This window comes from Bombina bombina, chromosome 5 (genome assembly GCF_027579735.1).
Source record: "Bombina bombina isolate aBomBom1 chromosome 5, aBomBom1.pri, whole genome shotgun sequence".
Taxonomy (NCBI): Eukaryota; Metazoa; Chordata; class Amphibia; order Anura; family Bombinatoridae; genus Bombina; species Bombina bombina.
The window spans coordinates 324,997,914-325,015,087 of record NC_069503.1 but is presented as its reverse complement, the minus strand read 5'-3'; the positions used below and the strand labels follow the sequence as shown (position 1 = coordinate 325,015,087).

The following is a 17,174-nucleotide window of genomic DNA, read 5'->3' as shown; positions in this document are numbered from 1 at the left end:
CGCCGCCGGCGGGATCACACTTGGGAGCGGGTTTGTTTGTGTATATAAGGTGAGTAAATGTATATACCTGTAACTGTTGTCTGAGGACGGGGGCAACCCCGAAACGTCACATATTAAAAAGATTTTTGCTGGATAAGACCCGGTGAGTGCTTTTCTTGTTGGATGCCTATATTGTTACTTTAAAGCACCCCGGGCAGGCTAAATAAAGGACTGTGTTACCGTGAGTGCTGCTACCTCTTGGGATATTGTATTTTTATTGTATTAGCACCCGGCTGATATTGAGATACAGACTGTGACTCCTGAGGATTTTCATATTTTCTTTGTTTTTATGGACACTGTGCATTGACCAATAATTGAAGATTTTTTGACACATCATGGCTGAGGGGATTGAAACAACACAGGAATTGAATCTGGGGGAAGAAATAAAAGGTGCAGAGGAATTCTTTTTTACTGAAGAAGATGCATCTCGCATACGTTTTGCAGCAATACCCCAGAGGGCCATTATAGAACAAACAAAAAATGTTTATGAGAAACTGGCCAAAATGAAGAAAAAAGATATTGACTATGCATTACATGGAGCATACTTATCTGAGTATCACCGTAAGAAATTCATTCCTAGGGGCTTCCGCATCAGGAATGTCCCAACGATAGGCAGGAACAATCCTGATTTTTGCATTAAATGGTGTAATATACTCAATAAGTGCTCCCTAGACCTGATATTACTTGTAATACAGGAGGTTTCCAGGCTTTTGGAAGTAAGTAAGATAGAAATATCCAAATATGAGGACCAATATATGCCGGTATTGGAAGCTGAGAGGGAACAAAATTGGCTTGGCAAACTAAAAGAGGATATAAAAAAGTATGAGGACGAGCTGATTACATTCAAAAATCGCAAACTAGAAGACGTGACCAACGACTATAAAAATAAGAGTGTCTATAGATGGCAATTGGGTCCCGATGAAAGAGCACAATATCGCACAAATAGACAATGGCGCCACAGATACAATAGAAGAAGACCTATGGATACAGTGGACAGCTCAGGCAATAGCACTGACTCTGATGGCAATACGACGACCGGTACCACTACACAGATGCATAATGACTACAGAAGTGGTATGACAACTAGATCAAAAAACGGGGAAGGACGAGGAACCACACAAGGCGGGGGGGGTTCAAGTCTACCGCCCAGACCCCCCAGGAGAGGCCGGCCAAGGAGGACCTAGTTGTCAATCTAAGTAATCATGTACTAACCGAGAATGAGAGAAGGGTTTTAAATAAGGGCTTGTCATTTGTACCAACTGTCAAGTGTGATGACTTTGGACTATTTATAGATATCCAGAAGTTCTCAAGGAATTTGAGACTAAAAGAATACTTCAAGGATTATCAAGAACAACCGAAAAAGATATTCAAAGAGAAAAGTAAATTTGACCCTACAAGCTATAACCCTTCTATAAGAACCTTCTCCAGGATGGTACAACAGGATACTCTAAGGTCACATCAAAGAAAGAGTCGGTATAGACACAATCTGACCAATGACGAAAGAAGCGCCCTCATCGACCTACAAAACAACACTTCCATAATTCTAAGGGAAGCGGACAAAGGGGGTGCCATTGTCGTTCAAAACTATACTAATTACAGGGCTGAAATTATACGACAATTGATGGATAAAGATACCTACACAAAACTCAGAGGTGATCCCACAAGTATATATAAAAGAAAACTTGACAACATGCTTCAACACTTGCATGAGACCAGTTATATAGATGGTGACGCCCTGGGTTTTATGACAGTACAACATCCAAGAGTACCTGTAATCTATACTCTACCAAAGATCCACAAGGATATGAAAACCCCCCCAGGGAGACCTATAGTCTCGGCTATAGGCTCACTGCTTCAGCCAATTGCTATCTATTTGGACAATATACTCCAACCACTGGTTAGGAGTATGGATTCTTTCCTCCTGGATTCAAGTGCAATGATAAGAATACTCAGCACCATCACTGATATACAAGGGGATACCTTGCTGGTCACTATGGACGTGACCAGCTTATATACAATAATACCTCACAATGAGGGGATAGTGGCAGTATGTAGACAATTGGCCAAATATCCATATGTGGGTCCACCTATTGATGCAATCCAGGAACTCTTATCAGCATGCTTGGAGATGAATTACTTTCGTTTCGAGAAAGAATTTTACCTGCAAATTGCGGGGACCGCCATGGGGTCAAATGTGGCACCCACATATGCCAACCTGTTCATGGCAGAATTCGAAACGAAAGGAACAACATTATTCCAGGATGACAGAATTTCCCATTATAAAAGGTATATAGATGATCTTTTCCTGATATGGCATGGTACAGAGGAAGATTTACTAGTATGGTTTACAAGTGTCAATGCAGCACATCCAAATATTAAATTCAAACTGACGTACAACAACTCGAGTGTGGATTTTTTGGACCTGAGAATTTTTAAGAAAGAAGGTCGACTGTGCACGACACTATATACAAAAGAAACAGACCGTAATTCTTTACTACATGCCCATAGCTGCCATCCTCCAGCCCTCAAACGTGCTCTTCCTTTATCGCAATTCAAGAGAACAGCAAGGAACAATACCATGGCTGATCTTCGGGAACAACAAATGCATATTATGGAATCACGTTTCATCCAGAGGGGGTACCATAAACAAGATCTAATAATACAGAAGATGGATACATTGAAGCTACAACAGGAGGATCTACTGATTTACAAGGAAACATCTTTGGAAGATAATAGAATGACGTTCTCCACAACATTTGATGTTGATAAACCAGCCATAGCGGAGAGTATACGCAAACACTGGTCTCTTATATCTTCAGACCCGGATCTACCGTTTGAGGGGACAGCACCACCTAGAATGGGATATCGGAGAGCGAGGTCTTTAAGAGACCAACTTGTCAAGACGGATCCCAGGGGGAGTTATATGAAAGAGACCTGGTTGCAATCTAAACCTGGCTGTTATCGCTGCTTAGGATGTACAACATGCAATGGACTAACAACTGGTAAAGTGTTCAGACATCCCTACAAAAATAGGACTTACAGCATCAGACATCGGGTGACATGTACAACCAAATACATAGTGTATTTGTTACACTGTGTATGCGGTTTGTTCTATGTGGGAAAAACTGTGGACGACCTTCGTACAAGAATGGCCAACCACAGATCAGCAATAAGAGCAGCTATTGATCGTGGTGACTCTGACCAACCAGTGGCCAGGCATTTTGCCCTATTAAAACACTCAGTTGCTGATCTAAAATATATTATCATTGATCATGTGCCCCCTCTTACTAGAGGGGGTGACAGGGGTAGAATACTACTACAGCGTGAATCCAAATGGATTTACAATCTTGGCACCATGGCCCCCAGGGGCCTGAATGTCAACTTAGATTGGCATTGCTTTTTGTAGGATACCTCTTTCTGATACCCTCTTGTTACATGTCTCTTGGTTCTTCTCTCTTTTTTCCTTTTCTTTTTTTGTTTTTTCTCCTGCTTTTATACCTTTATATATTTTTTAACTTTTTTAATATTTGTTTTCGTTTTTTGTTTTTGTTTTATTTATTATATATTTTTTCACTTTTTTCACGTTCTTTGGTTTGTCTCTTTATTTAATTCTATATATTGCTTATGGCTTATTTGGTTATTTTTTGTTTTCTATATTTATTTATGCTTTGTTTGTTTTTTTGTTTTTTCTGAACCTAGATGCATGGACTCACATAGTTTGTTTTGCTGTAGATTTAGTGGCCAGAAGCCCTAATAGAATATATATTAAGTAATCCATATAGCTCCTGCTGTTAGTTACGGTGTTAGGATAAAGAAAAAATCATTTCCCCGTTTTTGGTATTTAAGACTAGCAGGATATCATGACAGATTGTTTTGCTAGCAGACATCTATTCCTACAGCCATTCTGTATAATGCACTTTTTATGTTTCCAATTTTTTAACTAGGATTCCGCCGGGTGGCGTCCTGGTTGCTATGGTAACCGGTGACGTAGGGCTCTACGCGCGGCAACTCACTTCCGGTACGCCGCCGGCGGGATCACACTTGGGAGCGGGTTTGTTTGTGTATATAAGGTGAGTAAATGTATATACCTGTAACTGTTGTCTGAGGACGGGGGCAACCCCGAAACGTCACATATTAAAAAGATTTTTGCTGGATAAGACCCGGTGAGTGCTTTTCTTGTTGGATGCCTATATATATATATATATATATGCATTGAAAAAGTGTGCAGTTTGTGAAATGACAATAATTTAAAGCAAAATGTCACCTCCTTTATATGAATATTGAAGTATTGACTTATTAATATTCATGCTACAAACACCAACCTTTGTAGTACTTGGGGAATATGACACTTGGCAATACCCTGTCAGGAGCTAGGGAATTTCCTTCTGGCTCCTGCCTGACTGAGCTGTAATCAACAACTTGAAATTATATATACAAGTGATGGATTACTTTTCCTATAAATACATTTTAAAGTAACTAATTATATGTATTTGTTTACTTAACAACACCTATGCAGCACAAGAACAAAATAGCTCAATATAATATTTTTAAATACTTTACTTACTTGAAGAGGAAATGTAATTACAATATTAATCATATATTATCTTTGCATTCTATTATTACTTATCTTATAATGTATGCTTTTTTTATGTTTTAAGGAACTTTTGTGCCAGAAAACGAGAAAGTTGTTTATGGTCTAACACATCCAATAAACACATTTGAACCCTTTCAGGTCCAGGTAAATAGAATTATCTATATTTTATTTGTATTTTTTCTATAATATACAAACTAAGTTTAATTCAGCAATTACATACTGAATGCTGGACTGCAAAAGATCTGCATATTAAATACATTTAAAGGCATTTTGAATTGTCAGTTATGCAAAACTCTACTAATTGTGCTAACAAACTATTCAAATAACCTGGAGCATATTTTTATCTTAAAGGGACAGGAAACCCTGATACGGATAGAACATACAATTTTAAACAACTTTCCATTTTATTTCTATTATCAAATTTGCTTCATTCTGTTGTAATTATTTGCTGAAGAAACAGCATTGCACTACTGGCAGCTAGCTGGACACATCTAGTTAGCCAATCACAAGAGACATGTGTGTGCAAGTACCAATTAGCAGCAGCTTCCACTTGTTTAGGATATGTGCATATTCTTTTTCCACAAGGTATACCAAGAGAATGAAACACATTTGAAAATGGAAGTTAATTTAAAAGTAACTTAAAATAACATGCTCTATCTGAATCTTGCAGGTTTAATTTTGACTTTCCTATTCCTTTAACTCTTGACTGTTGTCAGTAAGGGTAAGCTGAGTCTGTGCACAGCTTTAAGCAATCACTTTGTAATATGTAGCTGATTCTAGCAATTTTCAGCATTTTACAGCATGCTTGTAGAATACAATTTTTAGACTCTAAGGAACATAGGATATACACCATTTTACAGCAGAATCAAGTAAAATAATAATGTATATCACAATGTTGTTTTATTTTCATTAATTAATTAGCTAAATTAATGGGTAGTTGTAAGATTAATGTTTCTTATAATTATAAAGATTATGCATATTTATGTGAAGACATTTGGGCTGACATGCATAAAAGGTTGTTTTTAAACACACATTTATACTACAATAAAAATTATTAAATGTCAGATTGTTTTTCTTATATGATATATATAGATTTGACATATTAAAGAATATAATATACATTAGTGATATCATTGTATATAGGAAATTTAAGACACATTTTGTAATGGACCTTAAAACACAGCAGAGCTTGATAACTCCCATGATATTCAATCCTCATTTCTCTTACATTGGTGTGTCCGGTCCACGGCTTCATCCTTACTTGTGGGATATTCTCATTCCCTACAGGAAGTGGCAAAGAGAACACACAGCAGATCTGTCCATATAGCTCCCCTCAGGCTCCGCCCCCCCAGTCATTATCTTTGCCGCTCTAAACAAGTAGCATCTCCACGGGGGTGGTAAAGAGTTTGTGGTGTTAGTTTGTAGTTTTTATTTCTTCTATCAAAAGTTTGTTATTTTAAAATAGTGCCGGCTTGTACTATTTACTCTGAAGCAGAAAGTGATGAAGATTTCTGCTGAGAGGACTATGATTTTAGCAGCAGTAACTAAAATCCATTGCTGTTCCCACGCAGGACTGTTGAATACAGGAGAACTTCAGTTGGGGGGAACAGTTTGCAGGCTTAACTGCTTCAGGTATGATCAGTCATTTTTCTAACAAAAGCCAGTAATGCTAGAAGATTGTCTGTAATCCCCATAGGGGAAGGTAAGCCATGTTTCTTAGACTATGTATAAAATAATGGCTTAAATAAAAGGCTTAGTTGCTGGTTGACACTATTTTGGGCTTAATCAATTGCTTCTTAGCATAATTATTTATAGTTTAGGTGTTTTTGTGACTTATAAAAATGCTTATGGTTTTTTTTATTCGCCTGGCATTTGATTAGACTCCTAATCTCCTCAGAAAGGCCCCAGCACTGTGTAATGCAGAGGAGGAGGCCTCATTTTCGCGCCTCAGTTGCGCAGTTGTTTTTGACAAGAAAGTTCATGCAGCCCCATGTATGGTGTCCAGAGACTTCAGAGGGACTTCAGACAGGCTTATTTCTACTCCATATAATCCCTAAGGATGGTAAAAGCCTCAGCAGAAGCTGTGGCATAGTACAAATTCATGTTTTAGCTCCGGTTTGGGCATTAAGGGGTTAATTGAGCTGAAAATTTGTGTGCAATCTTTTCAAAGCATTAGGATAATGTGGTGAAAATTTCATTAAAATCGGATGTTTCCTTGATGGTTTTTTGATGTTTTGGTAATAAAGTGTGCTCTTTTATTATTTAAAGACACAGTAACGTTTTTGTCAAAAGTATTTTTTATTGCATTTTAGTGCTGTCTAAGTCTGTCAAACATGTCTGAGCCTTCAGATAGCGCTTGTTCTATATGTTTAAAGGCCATGGCGGTACCCCCATTGAATTTATATTTGAAGTGTGCTATAGCGTCCAAGCAGTTTAAGGACCATACAATGACACTTAAAAATGTAGCCCAAGATGTATCTTTAGCTTAAGGTAACGAGGAGAGTATTTTATCTTCCCCTTCTGTGTCAACACCAGTTATGCCCGCGCAGGCGATGCCCAGCACATCTAACGCATCGATCCCTGTTACTTTGCAGCAATTAGCAACAATCATGGATAATTCTCTCGCAGCTTTTTTATCCAAACTGCCAGCATTTCCAAGAAAGCGTGATAGCTCAGTTTTAAATACAGAAAATGAGCAATCAGACGCAGCAGATAATTTATCTGTAGTGCCCTCACATCAATCTGACTTGGCGGTGAGGGAGGGCCTGTCTGAGGGAGAAATTTCTGACTCAGGAAAAGTTGCTCAGCAGGCAGAGCCAGATACTATAGCATTTAAATTTAAGCTAGAGCACCTCCGCGCCCTGCTTAAGGAGGTTTTAGCTACGCTAGATGATTGTGACCCCTTGGTGGTCCCGGTAAAATTGTGTAAAATGGACAAATTCTTAGAGGTCCCGGTACACACTGATGCATTTCCGATACCTAAGAGGGTGGCGGATATTGTGACCAGGGAGTGGGAGAGACCAGGTGTTCCTTTTGTCCCCCCCCCCTATATTTAAGAAAATGTTCCCCATTGTTGACCCCAGAAGGGACGCGTGGCAGACGGTCCCTAGGGTGGAGGGGGCAGTTTCAACACTAGCTAAGTGCACCACTATACCAATAGAAGATAGTTGCGCTTTCAAAGATCCTATGGATAAAAAATTGGAAGGTTTGCTTAAGATAATATTTGTTCAACAAGATTTTCTTCTTCAGCCAATTTCTTGCATTATTCCTGTAACCACTGCAGCGGCTTTTTGGTTTGAGGAATTAAAGAACTCCCTACAGAGGGAGACCCCTTATGATGAGGTTATGGACAGAATTCACGCCCTGAAGTTGGCTAATTCTTTCATTACAGATGCCGCTCTTCACTAAATTAGCGGCAAAAAATTCTGGTTTTGCAATCGTGGCACGCAGGGTGCTTTGGCTAAAATCTTGGTCGGCGGATGTGTCGTCCAAAACAAAATTGCTTAATATTCCTTTCAAGGGTAAGACCCTTTTTGGGCCAGAGTTGAAAGAGATGATTTCCGATATTACGGGAGGAAAGGGCCATGCCCTTCCACAAGATAGACTTTTTAAGGTTAAAAATAAGTCTAATTTCCGTTCCTTTCGCAATTTCAGGAACGGACCCGCTTCTACTTCTATAGCCACTAAGGAAGAGGTTAATGCTTCCTAGCCCAAACCTGCATGGAAACCCATGCAAGGCTGGAACAAGGGTAAACAGGCCAAGAAGCCTGCTGCTGCTACCAAGACAGCATGAAATGGTAGCCCCTGATCTGGGACCGGATCTAGTAGGGGGCAGACTTTCTCTCTTTGCTCAGGCCTGGGCAAGAGATGTTCTGGATCCCTGGGCGTTAGAAATTGTCTCTCTGGGGTACCTTCTGGAATTCAAGGACCTTCCTCCAAGAGGAAGTTTCCACATGTCTCGCTTGTCTTTAGACCAGACAAAGAGACAGGCATTCTTACTTTGCATAGAAGATCTTTTAAAGATGGGTGTAATACCCATTCAAGATGGAAACTATACGGACAATCTTACCGATGATCCAGGAGGGTCAATATATGACTACCGTGGATTTAAAGGATACGTACCTGCATATTCCTATCCACAAGGATCACCATCAGTTCCTAAGGTTCTCCTTCATGGACAAGCATTATCAGTTTGTGGCTCTTCCCTTCGGGCTGGCCACCGCTCCAAGTATTTTCATGAAGGTGCTAGGGTCCCTTCTAGCGGTTCTAAGACCGCGGGGCATTGCAGTAGCACCTTACTTAGACGATATCTTAATCCAAGCGTCGTCTTTTCACAGATCAAAGGCGCATACAGGCATTGTGTTGGCCTTTCTAAGATCTCACGGGTGGAAGGTGAACGTAGAAAGAAGTTCTCTGTCCCCGGTCACAAGAGTTCCCTTCCTGGGAACAATAATAGACTTGATAGAAATGAAAATCTTTCTGACGGAGGTCAGGAAGTTAAAACTTTCGAATTTCCTGTCGAGTTCTTCATGCCAATCCTCAGCCTTCTGTGGCTCGGTGCATGGAGGTAATCGATATTATGGTTGCGGCAATGGACACAGTCCCCTTTGCCAGAATTCATTTGAGACCACTGCAACTGTGCATGTTCAAACAGTGGAATGGGGATAATGCAGATTTGTCTCCCCAGATACAAATGGACCAGATAACCAGAGAATCGCTCCTCTGGTGGTTGTCTCAGGATCACCTGTCTCAGGGAATGAGTTTCCGCAGACTGGAGTGGATCATTATCACGAGGCTGGGGTGCGGTCTGGAACTCCATGAAAGCTCAGGGTCTATGGTCTCGGGAGGAATCTCTTCTCCCGATAAACATTTTAGTATTGAGAGCGATATTCAATGCGCTCCGGGCCTGGCCTCAGCTGGTGGAGGTCAAATTCATCAGATTTCAGTCGGACTACATAGAACTGGACCTGATGGCGTCCCGCCAGAACTCAAAAGTTCCCCTTTACGGGTCAAGGTCCAGGGATCCCAAGGTGACATTGATAGATGCTCTAGTAACGCCTTGGTCATTCAATCTGGCTTATGTCTTTCCACCGTTTCCTCTTCTCCCTCGGCTAGTAGCCAGAATCAAACAGGAGAAGGCTTCGGTAATTCTGATAGCTCCTGCGTGACCTCGCAGGACATGGTATGCAGACTTGGCGGATATGTCATCGGCTCCACCATGGAAGCTACGTTTGAGGCAGGACCTTCTAATCCAAGGTCCATTCAAACATCCAAACCTAGTTTCTCTGCAACTGACTGCTTGGAGATTGAATGCTTAATTCTAGCTAAGCGTGGGTTCTCTGAATCAGTTATATATACTCTGATCCAGGCTAGAAAGCCTGTTACTAGGAAAATTTATCATAAGATATGGCGAAAATATCTTTGTTGGTGTGAATCCAAGGGTTACTCGTGGAGTAAGATTAGGATTCCAAGGTTGTTATCTTTCCTCCAAGAAGGATTGGAGAAAGGATTGTCAGCTAGTTCATTGAAAGGACAGATATCTGCTCTGTCTATTCTGTTACATAAGCGTCTGGCAGCTGTGCAAGATGTGCAGGCGTTTGTACAGGCCTTAGTTAGGATCAAACCTGTTTACAGACCTGTGGCTCCTCCATGGAGTCTAAATTTAGTTCTTTCAGTTCTTCAAGGGGTTCCGTTTGAACCTCTACATTCCGTAGATATTAAGTTACTATCTTGGAAAGTTTTGTTTTTGGTTGCTATTTCTTCTGCTCGAAGAGTTTCTGAATTGCCTGCTTTGCAGTGTATCTCACCCTATCTGGTGTTCCATACAGATAAGGTTGTTTTGCGTACCAAGCCTGGTTTTCTTCCAATGGTAGTTTCCAATAAGAATATTAACCAGGAAATAGTTGTTCCTTCTCTGTGTTCTAATCCAGTTTCTAAAAAGGAACGTCAGTTACACAATCTAGATGTGGTTCGTGCTTTAAAATTCTATTTAGAAGCAACAAAAGATTTCAGACAAACATCATCCTTATTTGTCGTTTATTCTGATAAGAGGAGAGGTCAGAAAACAACTGCTACCTCTCTTTCCTTCTGGCTGAAAAGCATCATCCGATTGGCTTATGAGACTGCCGGACGGCAGCCTCCTGAACGAGTTACCACTCACTCCACTAGAGCTGTGGCTTCCACGTGGGCTTTCAAGAACAAGGCTTCTGTTGAACAGATTTGTAAGGCAGCGACTTGGTCTTCACTGCATACATTTGCCAAATTTTACAAATTCGATACTTTTGCTTCTTCGGAGGCTATTTTTGGGAGAAAGGTTTTACAAGCAGTGGTGCCTTCCGTTTAAGTTACCTGACTGTTTCCCTCCCTTTATCCGTGTCCTGGAGCTTTGGTATTGGTTCCCACAAGTAAGGATGAAGCCGTGGACCGGACACACCAATGTAAGAGAAAACAGAATTTATGCTTACCTGATAAATTTCTTTCTCTTAAGGTGTGTCCGGTCCACGGCCCACCCTGGCGATTTAGTCAGGTCTAAAATTATTTTTGTAAACTACAGTCACCACTGCACCCTATGGTTCTCCTTTTTCTCCTAACCGTCGGTCGAATGACTGGGGGGGGCGGAGCCTGAGGGGAGCTATATGGACAGCTCTGCTGTGTGTTCTCTTTGCCACTTCCTGTAGGGAATGAGAATATCCCACAAGTAAGGATGAAGCCGTGGACCGGACACACCGTAAGAGAAAGAAATTTATCAGGTAAGCATAAATTCTGTTTTTTCTACAACTGCACCATTAATGAATGATAATGGCTGACAATAACGGAAAACGAATCAGTACACAAAGAAATACAACTGCCCTCCAGGATGCCCAGCCACTCTCAACAATTGACCAGACCACTCATCCTTATTCTGTTGACAGTCTCCTCTCTATCTGCATGTCCTAATTGTCAGTCTCTTTTATATATGTTTTCTTTGTGTCTTTACATGTAATTGTTGGTGGTGACGTGTTCAGTATCGTTAGTTACCTGGTGCAATTTGATCATCATGTTAAAGGGCAGTGGCTGTTGTTGACATGTACAACGCCATCTTGTTTTTTGTTTTGTTTTTCCGGATTCCAAGCAAGAGCAGATAGTTTGGTGATATTGTTTTTGTTTATCCAATAAGTATTATCGGTCAATCTGTGTGTGTTGAGCATGTCTAATTCTTTGACACGATGTGTCCATTTTGTTGATGATATTTAGTCAATAACTAGTGCTCGGTGGATTGTAGTAACGGTCAGTGCTGCTAATGCTTCATAGAGGTTACTTTTCCAATATTGGATTTAATATTTTTACAATATGAGAATGGTTTTATAATTTGCATTGTAATCTTTCCAAAGTAAAAAAGACATATCAGAAGCCAAAGAACATCCAAAACACAATAAACTAATTCTATTAAATTTCAGTGTTTTAATTTTATGCAAAACCCTTGCACTAGCAAATAAGTGAATGTTCTTGACTGACTCATTGGATGTATCCTTATTTGGGATAGGACATGAGTGAACTTGGTATGTTGCGTTCACTATGTGATAAATCCCCTTTTGCAGGTTTTAAACACATAGTGATAATTGTGATCAAAATGCTGTAATAAAACATGCTTTTATGGTTGAAGCTGGATGAAACATTCACTGAATCTGGGATCTATAGTAAAACTTATTTAAACCAAACATGTTCAATCTTTGACAAGTATATATTTAGGAAACACAAGTATTCTAAACAAATAGTATGCCATGCTTATATACAAACACATTTCAAATATGGAATGTTTTAGTAAGATAAATGCCACTGATTTGACTTGCACAATTGCTTATATATGCTTAGTAGCATGATACAATGATTTATGTGTGTTTATTATACAAACACATATGCATAATATATTCCAGCTCTTTCTGCATCTTTGTTTTCTGCCCTAGAAATTGGATTACTATATTTTAAGGTGTAACAATATTACCTTTAGGGGAAATGGAGGGATCACAGCATTAACATGATAGTCACAATAAGGCCCCTGGGCCTTAGGTTAGACCAACCAGCTTTAAATAAACTCAAATGAATCAATACTATATGGTCAATTTTAATTAAGGAAAAAAATATCAGATATTCTGATATCAGTGAAACAAAAATAAACAAAGGTTAGACTTTTCTACAGTTATTATAGTCATTATAGTTTACTCTTTTCATGTTGTTGAACCTTTGTATTGATATTTACTGTAAATGTAATGGGACAAAACTATTATTAATATTAGAGATATTTAGCCTACAAAAGTCAGCTTTATCTTTTGTAAATGCAGTATATTAAATTAAAAAGTTGTCCACTGTTTATTAAATTAAAATAGCACATTAACTGCCAGAAATTATCTAAGTAGTCATACATCCAAAGCACTCCAGCCACCATCAAAATTCTTTGTTTAAAAGACCTTTATTTTTATTAGTTGGGTCCAAAAATTACAGGAACAACGTTTCGAACCTACGATAGGCTCTTAGTCATGAAATGATCTAAGGTCAGGAATAAAGAACATAAGGAACATAGGGCTAGTTTCCATTGAGGTGGTAAAGTTTGGAAACTGGTGATTACATACAAAATTCTCCATAATCTTTAATGGAGATAAATGTTTTTTAAATCACCAGGTTCCAAACGTTACAACCTCAATGAAAACCAAGCCATAGTTGGTAACTCTTTCATTAGCATGCCTAAAAACATGTTTGGATAGCAAATATCCACAGTCCACATCTATGAATAATTAATGCTTTTTGATACAGTAGAATATGACCTTGGTGTACTGTGTCCCATAATGAACAACATTAGTTGGTGAATATATGTTTTTGCCACTATTAGAGAATAATAATAATCTTTTTGATTCTATTTTGTAATAGAAGACATTGTGCATTAAGTATAACTGACCATAGAGTAGGAAAGTTGTAAGCTAATTTTGCCAAAATGCCCTCATTCTGTTGAGGTTAGTGTTTAACATGAGTATGAATAAATATATGTGTATATATATATATATATATATATATATATATATATAATTACTGTGGTAAATTCTTGAATTGCATTGTTTATAAATTACAAGCACCGTAACATCCTGTATACACCAACTGTATCCAAGCTTAATTAGCCATTAGAACATTTTAGATGAGTTTAATTTATGTTTGGTTATATGTCTATTCATCACCCTCTGTGTTGATGGCAAAATATTGCTAAATTGGTTACTAATGCACTGCCTTGGCTCATTTACTTTGTGGAATGTGATAAATTACATCTCTGTCGGTTCCCTACACACTTGTTGTTTATTCATGTACATCTCTTTAAAAATGTATACAATGTATGTAGCACTTTTCTCTTTTTATATTATCACAATGGTATATTTCTCTTTTCTTAATAGTGAAGTTATTAATCTATATTTTTATTTTATTTTAGATACAACATTGTATCTATATGTGGAACATGTTTTGGGACACACCAGGTTTTTTCAATAAAATATCTGTAATATTTAAAGGTCCAGGATGGGGACCAGGCAAACCTCGTCTTGGTCTTCCTGAGGAGCTACCAAAGGTAATACGGTTACATTTATTAGTGTTCCTGTATTTTTTATTTTTTTTATTGGACGCACTCATATTAAATTGCATCTGAGTAAGTACTTGTGTCTCTAATTGGAAAATTAAGTACCACTTCAGCTAGATTACTTCAGCAAAGATATATGTAATAGATATGATAAAAACGCAAATATCTCAGAGATGGCTTTTTAGTAATGTAATCATACTGTGGATAATCATAGCTCACAAATCCAATGCTGATCCTTGCAAAACTCAAAGAAGTGAAGAAGTGTAACATGTTCTACTAAATTAGTAAGCGCTACCTATACAAATCTAAATAAGGGAATATTTTAGGGAAGCATATATATATATATATATATATATATATATATATATATATATATATATATATATATATATATACAGGGAGTGCAGAATTATTAGGCAAGTTGTATTTTTGAGGATTAATTTTATTATTGAACAACAACCATGTTCTCAATGAACCCAAAAAACTCATTAATATCAAAGCTGAATAGTTTTGGAAGTAGTTTTTAGTTTGTTTTTAGTTATAGCTATTTTAGGGGGATATCTGTGTGTGCAGGTGACTATTACTGTGCATAATTATTAGGCAACTTAACAAAAAACAAATATATACCCATTTCAATTATTTATTTTTACCAGTGAAACCAATATAACATCTCAACATTCACAAATATACATTTCTGACATTCAAAAACAAAACAAAAACAAATCAGTGACCAATATAGCCACCTTTCTTTGCAAGGACACTCAAAAGCCTGCCATCCATGGATTCTGTCAGTGTTTTGATCTGTTCACCATCAACATTGCGTGCAGCAGCAACCACAGCCTCCCAGACACTGTTCAGAGAGGTGTACTGTTTTCCCTCCTTGTAAATCTCACATTTGATGATGGACCACAGGTTCTCAATGGGGTTCAGATCAGGTGAACAAGGAGGCCATGTCATTAGATTTTCTTCTTTTATACCCTTTCTTGCCAGCCACGCTGTGGAGTACTTGCACACGTGTGATGATGCATTGTCCTGCATGAAAATCATGTTTTTCTTGAAGGATGCAGACTTCTTCCTGTACCACTGCTTGAAGAAGGTGTCTTCCAGAAACTGGCAGTAGGACTGGGAGTTGAGCTTGACTCCATCCTCAACCCGAAAAGGCCCCACAAGCTCATCTTTGATGATACCAGCCCAAACCAGTACTCCACCTCCACCTTGCTGGCGTCTGAGTCGGACTGGAGCTCTCTGCCCTTTACCAATCCAGCCACGGGCCCATCCATCTGGCCCATCAAGACTCACTCTCATTTCATCAGTCCATAAAATGTTAGAAAAATCAGTCTTGAGATATTTCTTGGCCCAGTCTTGACGTTTCAGCTTGTGGGTCTTGTTCAGTGTTGGTCGTCTTTCAGCCTTTCTTACCTTGGCCATGTCTCTGAGTATTGCACACCTTGTGCTTTTGGGCACTCCAGTGATGTTGCAGCTCTGAAATATGGCCAAACTGGTGGCAAGTGGCATCTTGGCAGCTGCACGCTTGACTTTTCTTAGTTCATGGGCAGTTATTTTGCACCTTGGTTTTTCCACACGCTTCTTGCGACCCTGTTGACTATTTTGAATGAAACGCTTGATTGTTCGATGATCACGCTTCAGAAGCTTTGCAATTTTAAGAGTGCTGCATCCCTCTGCAAGATATCTCACTATTTTTTACTTTTCTGAGCCTGTCAAGTCCTTCTTTTGACCCATTTTGCCAAAGGAAAGGAAGTTGCCTAATAATTATGCACACCTGATATAGGGTGTTGATGTCATTAGACCACACCCCTTCTCATTACAGAGATGCACATCACCTAATATGTTTAATTGGTAGTAGGCTTTCAAGCCTATACAGATTGGAGTAAGACAACATGCATAAAGAGGATGATGTGGTCAAAATACTCATTTGCCTAATAATTCTGCACTCCCTGTATAACAGTCCCAGCATGCTTAGCACTCACTGAAACACCAGTAATCCTGCTCATCAAAACAATTAAACATTCCTCTATAGAGGTAGCTAAGTTTTTGTGATCTGAAGATGGGGTGATACCCCAAAACATAATTAAATACAGTTTGATATGAAACAAGTCTCTATAGAGAAATAAATATATATATATATATATATATATATATATATATATATATATATATATATATAATTAAAAAAAAGTCTGAAAATTTCAAGTCCTAAAATTTCCTGTCCTAAGCTGCTAGTCAGTCCAAAATGTCATTCCCCACTTCGGAGCCCAAGCAGCCCCACCCCCCTGCCCACACCCACAACCCCACCCCCTCTTTGCATACATTTAGCCATTACGAAACCTCTTATTGTTCAGTCATTTTTCATGTATTTTTTTATTTTAAACCACAATGAATAAAGTGCTTTTAATACTATTATTTAAAATATATACACTTGCTAGTCATTTTTTACAGTGTATAGACAGCATTAATATCCCTCTTTACTTGCCCCAGTTTAATCTCTACTTGCCCAGGGCGAGTGGAAATTAAATTTATATATATATTTTTTCATTTGATTTATAATATGTTAGTAGTAGTGCAATCCGTGTTTTATCAAAGCTTGATCAAACATTATTAAAACCCTACATTTTTAAAATACATATTTAGTTTAGAGAACAACTGCTGGTTTTAATTTTTCTCTCAATTTATAGTTTATTACAGTTTTTTTTTCATATTTTATAGTTGAAATTATCAGAATGATAAGGGAAAATCTGTAGTGGATAAACTAGAAATAGAAGCTACTATTTTATATTTGATGGTACACATACATATTGGTTATTTTTTAATTTTTTTTCTATAGGGTAAAATAGCCATTTTAATATTATTGTTTTTGAAACCCAGACACTGCTGCATACTGACAATGCAATGTTAAATAGACTCTGTGTGCATATATACACCCAAAAATGA

The 17,174-nt window shown here is 38.3% G+C and overlaps 1 protein-coding gene across 1 annotated transcript in view; it reads left to right on the top strand.

Moving 5' to 3' along the window:
• AGMO (alkylglycerol monooxygenase) overlaps positions 1–17,174 on the top strand; it is a 575,264-nt gene that overhangs the window by 415,819 nt on the left and 142,271 nt on the right. The window contains exons 8-9 of the mRNA XM_053714114.1: positions 4,698–4,777; positions 14,082–14,216. Coding sequence (XP_053570089.1) covers positions 4,698–4,777; positions 14,082–14,216 — 215 coding nt within the window. The remainder of the gene's footprint in view (positions 1–4,697; positions 4,778–14,081; positions 14,217–17,174) is intronic.